The sequence below is a fragment of the Podospora pseudocomata genome, chromosome 6 (genome assembly GCF_035222375.1).
Source record: "Podospora pseudocomata strain CBS 415.72m chromosome 6, whole genome shotgun sequence".
Lineage (NCBI taxonomy): Eukaryota > Fungi > Ascomycota > Sordariomycetes > Sordariales > Podosporaceae > Podospora > Podospora pseudocomata.
Window position 1 is genome coordinate 2454483 of NC_085890.1, and position 13391 is coordinate 2467873.

Here is a 13391-nt window from a genome sequence, read left to right on the forward strand (position 1 = left end):
CGGCGATGATTCCGAGCACCACGATAGCCGGCTACCGAGTTACCAGAACAGACAAAGCGAACGATAAGGGTGTCGAAGCGGTAGTCATTTGGAGCAGCTCGCCTCCATTTGCAAAAGAGCTGAAGAAACAGATACTACGGACACGCACTCTGGAATCCGGGAGAAGGAAATTTACAGTGGTTGTTCCGAGTTCGGGGGAGGTACCGCAGTGGTATTGCCGCTCTGATATAGCAAGGGGCGGACCCGATCCACTGGGATACCGACGGATAGGAGTCGGTCCCGAGTCTCGCTCACGACGGAGGAATAGCACCACCAAGTGGGTTCTAATGCGTCTCTTTCGTCCATTAACGCACCTTGTCAGTATGCTGAGTACGCTCTCTGGTGGCTCACGCCGGCGAAAGTCGAAAGAGCGGGATAAAGAACTGGGATATACATAGGGATAATCACGATATTTGGCTCATGTGTTGCCTTGCCAATACTCTCGCCCCGCGCTGGCTATCCCATCTATAAAGGCACAGGTTGTATCTTCATCAACCGAGTCTTCAACTGAGCGATGGACAAGAACACAGGGCCTGTTCATCTTGATCATCGGCCTCTTAGTAGTCTTAGTATCACTCTTCCTCACCAGCTTGGCAACCTAGGAGTCATCAGTTCCAAATGACTAAGGGTCGGCAAGCAAGGGCCATGAATCGGCTTTGACGTAGGACAACATCTCCACTCCCAAGGAAACATGCGCATCATGCTGCCTCTGAATCATGTGGAGCTTTCGAAACCCAGTAATCATTAGCCCGTATCGAGGAAACGGTATTCTTTTTGTGGTGCCTGAAATTACCGGAAGGTACAATGTATTGAATTGCCAACTCGGGGGAAACAACCGCTCTGATTGCCACAGATTTACTGACCTCCGTCCCACCAACCACTGTTAAATAGTAGACCGCTGCTAACACCAGCACGACGATGACGAGTCATCTCCCAAATTGTTCATTGATTGTGGCCGTTATAGGGCTTTCTTGGTTTGCCAAAATACCTACGTTACAGTACCGAAATGGGAAGCAAGGTACCCAGGCCGGGTGTCAGTCGTAGCAAAAATGCTGTTAGCAGAGGGATTCATGCTTGAAGTTGTGCTGGTAGCGGCAGCTCTATCTGATGACAAGTGCACTGATAAGTAGGTATTTGAAAAGTGAGAAACGGATTCCATCTTGTAGACCTTGGGTGCCATTGGCGCTCTATCAACACTACCTCAACATCTTACACATCTGGACGTCCCATCTTCTTCCAAAATGTTTCGTACCAATTTCTATACACGCGGAGACCTGCGTTATGCCGTCTCCATGCCGTCAAAATGCTTCCGTAGCCTGATAATTATTGTTGATTTGCTTGGGGTTGCCTGACGGCATCAAATCATGGAAGCTGCCGTGCGTCAGTTGCTGGGACTGTGAACCTGTCTCATTTGTTAGAACATGAGCATAGGTAGTAGAGGGTGTAAAAGATGACCCGCAGGCACTATGCTCCCTGGCAACTGAGAGATCACATACTCATATTCCTCCTGCACCCCCTCTCCCAGGCGTGAAGTTCTACGAGTGAACCCAATCCTTGTTCTGGAGATGGTCTGATGTCCTGGAGGATTGTGTAATGGCAGCGGTGAGCTTTTCTGGACTCTTGCTGCTTGGAGATGTTTGTAGGAAAGGTAGGCCGTTGCCATTGTCAGCAAGGAGGCAATGATTCCAAAAACAATGACTTGAATACTCTGGGACTGTGGTGATGTCCACATTGGTGTGCTGGCGGGGTCGTGATCTTCTGTAATGGAAACAGCCATGTTGTAGAACACAATGGTAAATGATTAGAGCAACACACCTGGTGCAGCAGGGATAGGTGGTTGGAAAACAGAGGGAGATCAAGAGTGTTTAAACCTAGGTTATTGAACATATCCATTGCGAAGTGAGATGTGATGATGTGGACAGATCTGAGGGGACCAATCGCAACCTGGGAAGATCAGAACCCGGTAATGCCCTGAGCGACATAAGGAGTTCTGTCAAGCTAAGGTATCTTAACTCTTGCGTTGCTATAACGTGCCGGCATTTTACTGTCATGATCGTTGCTCATTCCCACAGCCTCACCGAACAGCAATCGCGAGGGCAGTGCACATCAGCACAGTCGACAGCATGGTGATGACATAGGTACATCCATGGGTAACCTGTCCCCGATGGTGGACTGAGACAAGTATCCAGCGGGGGCGTTCAGTCATTGCATAATGGCTGGCCCTTACTGAGAAGGTACGAGTAAGATGCGACGAGTGCAAGCATGTGCGATATGTGCGGCATGTGCGACAGCAGGTGACACAAGTGCGTCAAGTGCGACAGGTGCGATACCCGATGTCGGTTGAGGCTGCCCTGCGCCACCACAGCATGGTTTGGAGTTGCACCAGCACATGCACATCATCACCAAATAAAACGAGTGAAAGATGGCTGACCGGATAAACGTATGTCAGCGGCACCCATGAAAGCACCTCAGCGCCCAAGACCTTTCCCAATACATTGCCTACCTTCATCAAACCCCCGGGAGCCAATTCCAGACGAACTTGCACCACGCCAGCTGTGGGAATCCCCTTTTTTCTGGATTGCGACACCATATATCTCTCATTTGGGACTGTGGTCCTCTATACTGCCTCCCTCAAGCTTGACGCCGCTGATATCTGGGTGCGAGGCACTAATTGCCTCCTTCTCACTGGCAACAGGAGCATTATGGAAGAGTGGCAAGTCCAGCCACAAACGATGAATCCTACTGGGCCATTGGGGCGGGGCTCCCGTGGGAAGCTCGACCTCGCGAAATGCGATCACTGCCGTAAAGATAGGAAGAAGGTGAGTAGATATTTCACCTCTTTATAACGTGCACTTTGGGACTTTGGAAAATGGAAGTAGCTACTATAAACCAACCTCTGTTTCTGCTTCTTTTCTCTTTGACTAACCGCAGAACAGTGCACACCACAACCACGCCAATGGCCTCAGAGATGCGATCGTTGCGAAGACAAAGGCTTCAAGTGCTCGCCCAGCACACAGGCTCGCAAGCGAAGAAGAGAAAAACCAAGAGGCCTCCTGCTCTCGGCAAGCTTCCTTCCTCAGGACCGCCCATCGACTCATCCTTGTGACGATTGGACCCATGCAGATTTGTATGCAACCCCTACATGTCCCAGAGTAAGCGTTTGCTGACAGACTTCAGGTCGGACGCGATTAGCTTCTTGAAGATTTTGTATCGTGTGAGAACGAAAATATCCCTTTGGGAAAAGGATCTAGGTACTATATACGTGCGGGAGGACATTGAAACCCTTTGCAACATCGGGTGTGAATTCGTTACTGTCATAGAGACTCTCCATGAGAATCTCCTCGAACACATCGCTTCTAAAATTGCTGGTCTTTCGACCGGACAAAACGATTCGGAGAACACGGCGTTAGAAGCCTCCAGATTACACCTTGCGGCCTGCAGCATCCTGCAAGCCAAAAACACCGAATGGAATGAGAAAGACTACGAATCACTCTCTGTTACCGAATCCACCCTCATCAACTCGATGATCAAGAGTAACCTTCTCAATGATGAGATAGGTGCTGTTTTGATCTTGGAGGATGAGCTTTTGGCCAAGAGGGCACATAGCCGCAAAGACAGCTTACATACCGTCGAAACCCTAGCCAGTCGATTTGAGATGTTCCGTCCTGTCATGGAGAAACTCTGGAACTGGTGCACGGTGCCATCCAAGGCAACTAATCTACTGTACGGAGGGATGTCTGTAATTGAAAGGTTTCGAAATGCTTCCGTCATTGACGTCAATGCTACTTGGGTTCGAACATTGGTCATGGAAAAGGCTACCTGGAGCCTGCAGGACTGTCTTGGCTCCCCCATTCTGCATGGTATTCTTCGAGGACTTGGCCGAGGGCTGTGGATCCCATCACGAGAAGAGGAAAAGTACCTATACAGCAACATTGGCCCTTACTGCGACCAACACAATCCGGCAGACATTCTCGGTCGCTCTGCCATACACATTGCCGTTCAATACAACGTACCTGGAGCTGTCACAGCTCTACTTGAGTCAAATATCAATCCCGACCAGGAGGCCGACAACGGGAAGCTCGCACTGCACTTGGCAGCCGCCTCAGGACATTTGGAGGCTTGCAAAGTTCTCCTGAACCACACCGAGAACGTCTGGCGCCCTGATCACCTCGAAAAGACTGCTATAGACTATGCTTTATGCAATGGCAATCGGGATATTGTCAGGCTTTTATTGGAGAGTGGCATTGGGGATTACGACGTCGCGAGCATTTCGTGGATGGTACTAATTGCTGCAATGGAGCAATGTAAAACCTTTGGTGTGTGCACAGAGGTTTTGAATTGGTACGAAATGGCATTTTCCCCTGCCTCCCTTGACACTTTCCAGGATAGCAATGGAGCCACGGTGTTACATCTCGCAGTTGTTATGGGCAATCTCGAGGTTGTTCAGGAGCTTGCAAAACGGAGTGCCAAGTGGCGCCGGGGCTCGATCAACCTACAAGATGAAGAAGGCCAAACAGCGCTATGCTTAGCGGTGTGCCAAAAAGCAGAAAAGGACTGGTTAGCTATCATCCGGACTCTTTTAGGGATTGATGGGATTGACATCGACGTTCGGGATCACAAGGGAAAGGCGCCAATGGATTATGCAAAAGAAGGCGAACTATCTCTTGTGGTGCGCATGTTGGAAAATAAGCAGAATGCATCAACTCGAGGAGAGGCCACCAATACCAGTAAACACTGCCTGCAGACAACTCATTCTGTGCCAGAGGGTGTCGCTTTACCTATACCTTCGCAGCAGCCACTTCACCTCCTGCCTCCTCCTGCTTCAGAACCAGGGTATTGGTCGCAAGGTTATTCTCCTCATTTCTCCCAAGACAACAACATCAACCAACCATTCTGAGCCTTCACCTTCATCTCGCCTCGGTCATATACCATAATCAGGCCAGTTTCGTTGGTCTACATGTGCCCTGAGGATGGTCAACGGTGTTGTCGGGTCTGCCTTGAAGTCAGGGATGCGAGTTTATTGGTGTGGTTTCCTTTGCTTTTGTTGTTGCAGATCCATTCATCTGTGTTCAATTTCTTTCACGATATGAAAGGCCATGCTGAGGTTTGGATGAACATAATGCCGCCTTCAAGAAGCTCATGGGAGACTATGTAGGTACCTAGCTAAGCCTCTCTACTAATAGATCTCAGCGAGGGAAGTCGGTTTGCTTTATCAGAAGTCTCAGATAGTCTGCTTACCAACCTTGGATAATACCGTTACGAAGTTCGTATAAATCGTATAAAACCTTGGATGCCTCAGGTAACAGGCTTCTTTGTAAGGTCGGGTATTTGAAGCTATTGAGAACCTTATGCCTGCAATCATCGGGAGGGCGCATCTCTTCGGCCTGCCCTTTTGCTGGAGGTGCAGGAATAATAGGTAAGTCATGGCGCTATGCCCACTCAGACGCTTATGTCTTCGTGAGGTGTGGTTTGAGAAGATGGGAAATCTGCCAAGTGGCGTATCATGTTCTGTGGTTGGTGGCTATGTTGGATGTGCAGTCCACTGTCCGCTAAGCATGTAAGAACATACCACCATCTGGAACCAACAGACCATTCCGGGAGCTAACTTTTCATGAGCGTGTGAAAGAGGCAGCTGAGGTGCTTAGAGGTGGCCCGCTGTGCTTGCTATTTTGGCGGACTGTGCCTCGCGCGACCAACTGCGCACCTCCCACACTTGAGCAGAGGCAGTTGGTGCGTCGCCACCCTTTAGATCACAAGCTTCCAGCTCTCGTTCTGGCTATTGTGATATTTCTAATTTCTCTCTTTCTATGGCACCCGGCATCTTGTTCCACCTCTTCAGAGCCACCCTGTACCATTTGAATGACTATACCTAGTATGTCTTACAGTTTACCTAACCTCAGACGTGCTCTCGACAATGCAAACTAAGTCCTCGACAGGGGTTTTGAAACACCAACTTCACCCGATTTCATCGTGCCAAAAGGACCAAGAAAGCCACTCCTCGCCCCGGAGGTGGGAAATTCGCGACATCTTGCAGCGCCCCAATCCAGGACTTACCGACGAGTGGGATGGCACTCACAGAGTCACATTCTCCGACTCACACAGCTTTGACAAGGTACTGAGTGGCATCACGCTGCTGTTGAGTATGCCTCGATTCCTTGGGGTGCCGCTGCTGCTGATGGCCTCACTGTTCATCTTGCGATTTGGGTGCTGGGTTGTATTGGCCTGAACGATCAGCATCGTGACCTCGTTAGTCCTGAAGCAGTGGCGAGACTTACAGATTGGGCCCAGCACCGGGCTTCAGAGAGTGGGACGGTCTATTGCGAGAATGATTTCGAAGCGAAGGAAAAACCAAGTAGATTGGGATCCAAGCAACTCTGAGTTCGCTAATATCCAGGGTTCCACCTGATAGAGTCGTCTAGCTCGTGGGACACGGGCCTGACTGAAACTGTGTCCCACAGCTTCAGTTGACACAGCTTCAGTCAGACAACAACTAGAAAACATGAATCTTGGCTTTGGATAATGGTACTAGATTGTTTGAAGACAATAGCAAAGTTGGTTCGAGACTCGAGTCCCACGGCGGGATGCCCGTACAGAAGACACATATCCCAGCAGTTCCAGTCTACAAACCCAGAAAACCAGAGTTCAATCCGAGCACTTTCATTACTTCATTCAGACATTATAAAGACTTGGGCGTGATTTTTGGATACACCCATCCCCCATGGAATAACTTGGCCTCTTTAACACACCCATTCCTAAGGTACCTTACCTATTCTTCCCCAGATCTCCCCCCTTTCTCTTTACCTAGCCAAGTCCCCCACGTCCTCCCTGATCACCCACAACCTCACGCGTCACAGTCACAGTCTTCAGTATCCCACCATTCCCGCCATGCTCCTGGATCAAGTCTTGACTGCTCTCTGTCCCCACAACTTCGGCTCTCACAGGCACTGCCGCCACGCCATGCGCGGCTGGCCAAGTCTTCCATTGACCCAGTCTGATGTCAGGTTCTGTTCTCTGCTTGAACCAAAAGCCAGATCTCAATGTCGCATAGAGTCTTGTTTCTGTAAAGATGCGAGTCCAAAACGTGTACAAAGCCGGTGCAGAGGCGACAATCACAGTGCCGAATATTTCCACATATCTATCCATCACGTCAGCTGGGTAGGTAGACATCACCAATTAAAAAGAAGGCCTTCAACATACGCAGTAACAGCCACCTCAGCCCCATCCCAAGAAGGGTCCTCAGTCCCATTCACCACAATCGATATCCGATACGCCAGACTGACTGTGCTTGTGGCAATAATCCTGCCATCAAACATCTCATCAGCACATAGGTAACGTTCCCAATTTCCCCCAAGGACGACACTCACAGAATCGCAAACCCAAACAACACCACCAACCCCCTCTTCTTATCCCTCCCAAGCCTCAACCCCCTGATAACCGGAAACGGCATCCCAAACAACATCACATCCGCCACCACAGTGAACACCCCTCCCGCTAATATCAACGGCCCTGTCTCATCACACACAGGCAGCTTCGAGTTCTTGGGTACGCAACCAGCGACGTACCAGAGCCCAATCATACCGTATATAACCACCGACAGGCTCAAAAGAGAGTAACACATCCACCTCACCCAGCGCACAGTCCCAAAAAGCCGGAGATAAAACGTCAGGATGAGGGCCTTGGTGTTGAAAAAGGAGATGATACCCAAAACAGTGTGCGCAGCCCAGACTTGGTAGACTTGAGGGTTGATGCTGGTAAGTGGGATGTCCCAGGCGTGACGGGCTACGCCTAGCCGGGCGACTTTGAGAGTTAGCTTTGAAGGCCCGGATGGTGAAAGAGTGAAGGTGGGGAGCGCTTACGGCGGTACATCATTGCCCATTGGGCAATCCCAAAGGATAGGGTGAGGAGACAGACGTCTTTTGATAGTGTCAGCTCTTGATCTGCCAGGTAGGTCATAGGGATGCCTACAATCGTCAACATGCAGTTTTGAAACTGCCCGCCCGGTTGCAATCCGGACCATCGCGATGGCGACAGTGATGGGCATCAACGCCGCGCCTGTTCCCAGTATAACCGATTCCAAGTTCTCGACTTGACCCGATGGTGAAGGCGGTCGGTTTCCGTTGAGGTTGCCGGTGGTGGCATGCTGCAGGGTAGTCATGTTCCAAGACTGGTGGTTTATTCCATTCTCGAAAGGTAGTTCAGACAGTGCATCAGAGTTGGAGATAGGCAGAGACTGTATTTTGGTTTCGTATTTTAAGAACAAACAAAGAGCTCGTAAATAATGGCCATCGGGTTTGCTGTAGACTAATTCCCAGAGTCGCATCAATCAGACACTGGCTGATGGCTATGGCGGAAGAGGATCGAGCCGCTTACATGCTTGGCCTACCTATCTTGGGCCTATCAGTGAAAACAAATCTTGTCAGTGCCTCACCTGAACATAGATTGAAGGGACCATAAATTGCGGCGCGCCCGAGACATACGGTGTCTTCCCCGAAATGTCCGACTGGTTTGCTGGGCAAAGGAAGCCTGTGTGACCTTCCTAAACCATCAGCTCTTATAACGTGGTGTGAGGGGGCAATGCGAATGATGAGAAATGCTCTATAGAAGCCGAGCGTTTTGGGCAGATTTGAATTACATAAATCCACTTCGTGTCTGTCGCAGGCAAGGCAGAATCCACCGATATCCCAATCGTGTCGTTTCCCGTCACACTGACCTCTCCGCCTCCCACCCGCGGCTTGCCATTCAACGGTCTGCTTTCCAGCTGCTGCATGGCCGGTCAGTCCAGGTGTCTACGTTCAACCGTAGGCACCTTGGCGGCGGAAAAGCATACAGCTACGGCAAGAGTTCAATTCCACTCTGCGCAACAACGTTGCGTCCCGAGCAAAAGTCTCCGCCTTCAGCCACTCCTTGAAGTAGCTCTGGCGAAGAAACTCTATTGTGCCCCCCCGCGCCGGCTCATGGTATCGGCACCACCCCAACCTCAGTCCAAATCAAATTTTCAAAAGCTACTTCAACAATAGTGCCATTACGCTGAAAATAACACCGCACTTCGCCACGCTCCAGCGGGACCTCCTTCCTTTCCCAGTCCATGTTTGTGACTGCCATGGTGGAACATGCAATGTCCGAATCTTCATCAACCTCCTGGAAAACCGCAGGGAATTCCTCTCTCCAAGAGGATGAGTTCTCGCTGAACCAAACGGCAAATTTGCCAGTGTAACTCTTGATGACAAGGTAGATGTCCACGAGGCTGTCGTTGTCGTTGGAGCCTCGGGGGACGGCAAAAGCGGCCATCGGAGTCTGGGGCGGGAATGTGTAGAGCTCGGGGAATGCTAAAAGTTTGGTTAGTCGACACATTGATGGGCCGTCTTGAGCGATGACCTACTTTCAGGAACCCGTTCGAGCTGCCCGGCGTCGGGCGTGCCTGGCTCAAAGGCAGGGTAATGGATGGCCAAGCCCTGATTGGGCTTCTGGTAGACTACACCATAGGCTTTGGATGTCTTGATCTCGGTGAAGTTGGAACTGGTGGGTACTATGCATAGCGACGAGCCCTCGTAGGCGGTGATGTTGAGATTCTGGACATACCAGTCCTCGGTGGGGACAAGACCATCCCCCAGCATGTGATCAACTTGAATGATATCACCCGTCTCATGTTGAGCCACGACATAGGGCCAGTATGCCGCAAGTTTAGCCTCGTTACCCATGGCTAGGTCCGCGAAACCACGACTGTACCCTCCCGAAACGTTGTCGATCAGAATGTTTGGTTGTCTGGCTTGATTGAACATGGTGCCGAAGACCTTTCTGTCCGCCTCGTAAAACAATGCAGTTTGCGGCTAACGGACATCTGGTGAGCTCGGGAATTATTGTAGTGGCAAAAGAGATTGACATACATTGTAATCTGTGCCATGAAGGGCAATGGTGGCTGCCAGTGAAGTGCCGTTGGTTGCTTCTAGGTCAAGCACTGGCAGCACTTCCCATGTGGAGGTAGAATTGCCCTTGCCGGTGATACTTCGCGAGCGTCTGATCTGACCTTGAGGGTCGAGATAAAAGAGATACCTCTCAACATAACCATTTTCTTTGCGCCAGCCCGCTGCTGAAAGCTTTGAGCCTTGGCGGATGGTTACTGGTCCCGACGTGCCATTTATGGCGGCGTTGCCATCATTGTTGCGGGCTTTCAGTGATAACACAACACCGAGAGTAACGCCGACAATAATGGCAACTACTGCACAAGCAGTACCGCCAATAATCCACCATTTTCTCCTTTGGTAGGATTTGCTGACAGGAGGAAGCGTGCCCTTTTCTGTTGAAGCTGGGCTACCAACCTCTATTTCCCCGTTGCCGTCGACTACCTGGGGATAATCTTCGCCGAGGACGATCTTTTGATCTTGATTTTGAGCCGGTGACAGATAGAACTTTGGCTCTTCCTCGGGTCGAACTTCGGGGAGGTTATCGTGCGGCACGACCTCGAGGCCTGGCTGGTCGTCGAGGGACTGTGGAGAAGGCAGCTGCACCGAAGGCTGCATGGAAGGTGACGAGTGGGCCATGTGCTTCTCTCACAAATGCCGGTGCTACCCCGGCTCAGGCGGCATGTGGTTTTCGGTTGTCGTCGTTGGCACTCCGGTGTCAGTTACAAAGAGCAAAGAAAGCAAGGCGAAAGTCCGACGGGATTTTGAGGGTCACGCTGGGCGGCTTTACGTGCGAATGGGAGGAGACGCGGTGGAAACAGTTGGGCTCGCCAAGCACCTCGAATTTCCACCCCTACCACACCGCTTGTGTACCGGAACATTTCCCTAGATTCCGCTCTAGGAAAAGTATCCTCTCGCGTGCTCTCGTTAATAGAGATGCTCCAATCACCTTGGTCTGTGCGTATCAACCTCAAGGGTTATGTTCTGTTCTGGTTAGACAGCTTGACAGGCCAACGCTAAACGAGGCAGGTCCACTTGGTGCTCGCTCACCCTTGTCATGATCTTCCTCACCGTGGTCAACGACCTTGATGATTGATAGGTATGGAATAGAGAAATGCTGTGTCGAGGGCTGGCCATATTGAGGGCTGGTGAGACTGCGGGATCAAATCCGTCTGATCAAATTCAGCTATTAAATTCTGCATGTCTCATGTTAGGGATCACGTACCTGCTTCGGGCTTTGCCTGTGTTGATAGACGTAACGGCAACCTGGAAGCCATGATGATTTGTGTGTTTGGGAGTACTTTAGCATCCTGAGTTCAAAGCCCAATGAGAATCTTTCATATCAGTTTTCTTGTGCGGTGCCTGGAATTCGAGCTTCGGAGCCTTGGAAGATGAGATGGTGGTGAAAATGCACCTAATAACGTCAGTGTCAAATTGAGGTCACAATCGGACAGGAAGGGAACGGACCTGTGGTGTTCTCTGATGTATGTAGACATTCTGGAGCTCTTTCGATTGTTCGGTTTTATAAGCGCGCCCTCTCACGTCCGAGGTCATCCATACCTACTCTGATATGTGTGCCCGGTTGTTGAGTTGAGGGGGATCACCCCCAACCCTTCCAGGTTGACCCCAAAATTTGAACCCCACTACCCACAGGGCTGTGTGCCAAGCCACTCCCGCTCCCTAGCGCTAATTAAACGCGATTCCAGCGGCTCCACTCAGAAGTCAATTCCAACGGCACAGCGCTGGTCAGCACTGCAAAACCTCTCTGACCTCATATTCCCATTCTCAACATGCCTAACGCCAACACGCATCAGTTTTCTCGTCCCGACAACACCAAACACACCCCACGGCAATTCTGTTCAGGGTGAAACACTCCCTCAAACAGCGATGAAATGAAACCACGAGCCCCTTCTCTCCCCTCCTCGCGATTACTCCGCACCCTCCTCTCCCGCTCAGCCCTCAAGAAGGTCCTCCTCGCCTTCTTCCTCTGGACACTCCTCGAGTCCCATATCATTTACTACCGCCTCATCCGCACCGAGCGAGAAGCCCGAGCCCATCACTCCCTACAAACCCGCCGAGTCTTCATTGCCAGTCTGCATTGGAACAACGAGAAAATCCTCCGCTCTAGCTGGAACGCCGCCGTTCTCGACCTGGTTAACACCCTCGGACCAAACAATGTCTTTGTCAGTGTATACGAAAGTGGAAGTTGGGATGACTCGAAGGGCGCGCTAAGGGAGCTAGATGAACAACTTGAGAAGACGGGAGTAGGGCGGAAGATTGTGCTGGATAAGGAGACGCACAAAGACCTCCTACACAGCACCCCGGGGCAGGAAGGGGGTTGGATTGCGGTGGGCAAAGAGAAGCAGTTGATGCCGAGGAGGATACCGTACCTCTCGAAACTGCGCAACAAGTCTTTGGAACCGCTGATTGAATTGGCTGAGAATGGGACGAGCTTCGACCATGTGCTGTTTCTCGGAGATGTAGTCTTCAACACGCAAGATATCATGATGCTGCTGGATACCAACAAGGGGAGCTACGCTGCGGCATGCTCCATGGACTTCAGCAAGCCGCCACAATTCTACGATACCTTTGCGCTGAGGGACTCGGCTGGGCATGAGCATGTAACACAGACTTGGCCATACTTCAGGTCAGGGAATTCCCGCTCAGCTTTGATAAACGGACTACCTGCGCCGGTGTCCAGTTGCTGGAATGGTATCGTGGCAATGCCAGCGACGGCTTTCATGGGGATCCAAGGACTGAAGTTCAGGGGCGTTCAGGACAGCCTTGCGGAATACCATGTTGAAGGGTCAGAGTGCTGCCTGATTCATGCCGACAACCCGCAGTCAAGGACGAAAGGAGTATTTCTCAACCCAAATGTCAGGGTTGGGTACAAGCCGGAAGCATACAAGGCCGTGCATCCGGTGGGCAGCAGCTGGGTGTCGCTGAGCCAGATCTGGTTTGGGCTATGGAAGAATCGGCTGGGGCGGTGGCTCACTACGCCTTGGTTCAAAGAGAGCACGATACGCAGGAGGGTGGCTCAGTGGGCAGGCGAAGGAGGAAAGGGAGTAGTGCGGGAGGAGAAGGGTGGGTTTTGCCTGATCAACGAGATGCAGGTGGTAGTGCATAATGGGTGGAAGCATTTGTAGGATGGTGCATAATATCTGGCGTTTTACTACTCATAGACACTTTAGGGCCGGCGCTCCCGCTGCTTTTAACATAAGCTTAATACAACGTTATATGACTCAGGTACCGTAGCCTATCTGCAACCAAAACGAGATCTGATATCCCCAGAGATTCGGTGGCAAGCCTTTGCCCTATTGGACAGAGGGCCAACAGAATCAAAACAGCGGCAGTGCGTATTATCGTCAGCTTCCTACTAGGCAGAGCTCTTCAACATCCCGCTTCACGCTGAGTTTCTCGCAATTGCGGGGGTGGTGCAGATGTCGAGCTTGA

General features: G+C 51.1%; 5 protein-coding genes across 5 annotated transcripts; 2 read left to right on the forward strand and 3 right to left on the reverse strand.

Annotated features, from left to right (window-relative positions):
* The first annotated feature begins 2429 nt into the window (after positions 1-2429).
* QC762_600160 (uncharacterized protein) lies at positions 2430-5397 on the forward strand. Its single transcript, XM_062891711.1, has 3 exons — positions 2430-2858; positions 2976-3166; positions 3217-5397. The coding sequence occupies exons 1-3, from the start codon at positions 2742-2744 to the stop codon at positions 4934-4936; spliced, it is 2028 nt and encodes a 675-aa protein (XP_062740812.1). The 5' UTR covers positions 2430-2741; the 3' UTR covers positions 4937-5397.
* A 1327-nt stretch (positions 5398-6724) lies between these two features.
* On the reverse strand, positions 6725-7352 carry QC762_0096820 (uncharacterized protein; the record flags this gene model as incomplete). The annotated part of the gene is made up of 2 exons (XM_062884129.1): positions 6725-7174; positions 7237-7352. The coding sequence occupies 2 exons, from the start codon at positions 7350-7352 to the stop codon at positions 6841-6843; spliced, it is 450 nt and encodes a 149-aa protein (XP_062740813.1). The 3' UTR covers positions 6725-6840.
* Positions 7353-7399: 47 nt separating this feature from the next.
* QC762_0096830 (uncharacterized protein) lies at positions 7400-8359 on the reverse strand (the record flags this gene model as incomplete). Its single annotated transcript, XM_062884130.1, has 2 exons — positions 7400-7836; positions 8005-8359. 2 exons carry the CDS (start codon positions 8357-8359, stop codon positions 7400-7402), a joined length of 792 nt encoding a protein of 263 aa, XP_062740814.1.
* Positions 8360-8991: 632 nt separating this feature from the next.
* QC762_600150 (uncharacterized protein) lies at positions 8992-11593 on the reverse strand (the record flags this gene model as incomplete). The annotated part of the gene is made up of 5 exons (XM_062891710.1): positions 11406-11593; positions 10989-11352; positions 9924-10922; positions 9419-9866; positions 8992-9365 (listed from the first exon to the last, which is right to left on the reverse strand). Exons 3-5 carry the CDS (start codon positions 10575-10577, stop codon positions 8992-8994), a joined length of 1476 nt encoding a protein of 491 aa, XP_062740815.1. The 5' UTR covers positions 10578-10922; positions 10989-11352; positions 11406-11593.
* A 237-nt stretch (positions 11594-11830) lies between these two features.
* On the forward strand, positions 11831-13084 carry QC762_600140 (uncharacterized protein; the record flags this gene model as incomplete). Its single annotated transcript, XM_062891708.1, has 1 exon — positions 11831-13084. One exon carries the CDS (start codon positions 11831-11833, stop codon positions 13082-13084), a length of 1254 nt encoding a protein of 417 aa, XP_062740816.1.
* Positions 13085-13391: the final 307 nt, after the last annotated feature.

Bases quoted from the DNA above. Each gene is read 5' to 3' on its own strand.
- QC762_600160 (XM_062891711.1), top strand. From the start codon at position 2,742: ATGGAAGAGTGGCAAGTCCAGCCACAAACGATGAATCCTACTGGGCCA. The intron at 2,859-2,975 runs GTGAGTAGATAT...ACCGCAGAACAG, and splicing joins GCCGTAAAGATAGGAAGAAG to TGCACACCACAACCACGCCA. The intron at 3,167-3,216 runs GTATGCAACCCC...GACAGACTTCAG, and splicing joins GATTGGACCCATGCAGATTT to GTCGGACGCGATTAGCTTCT.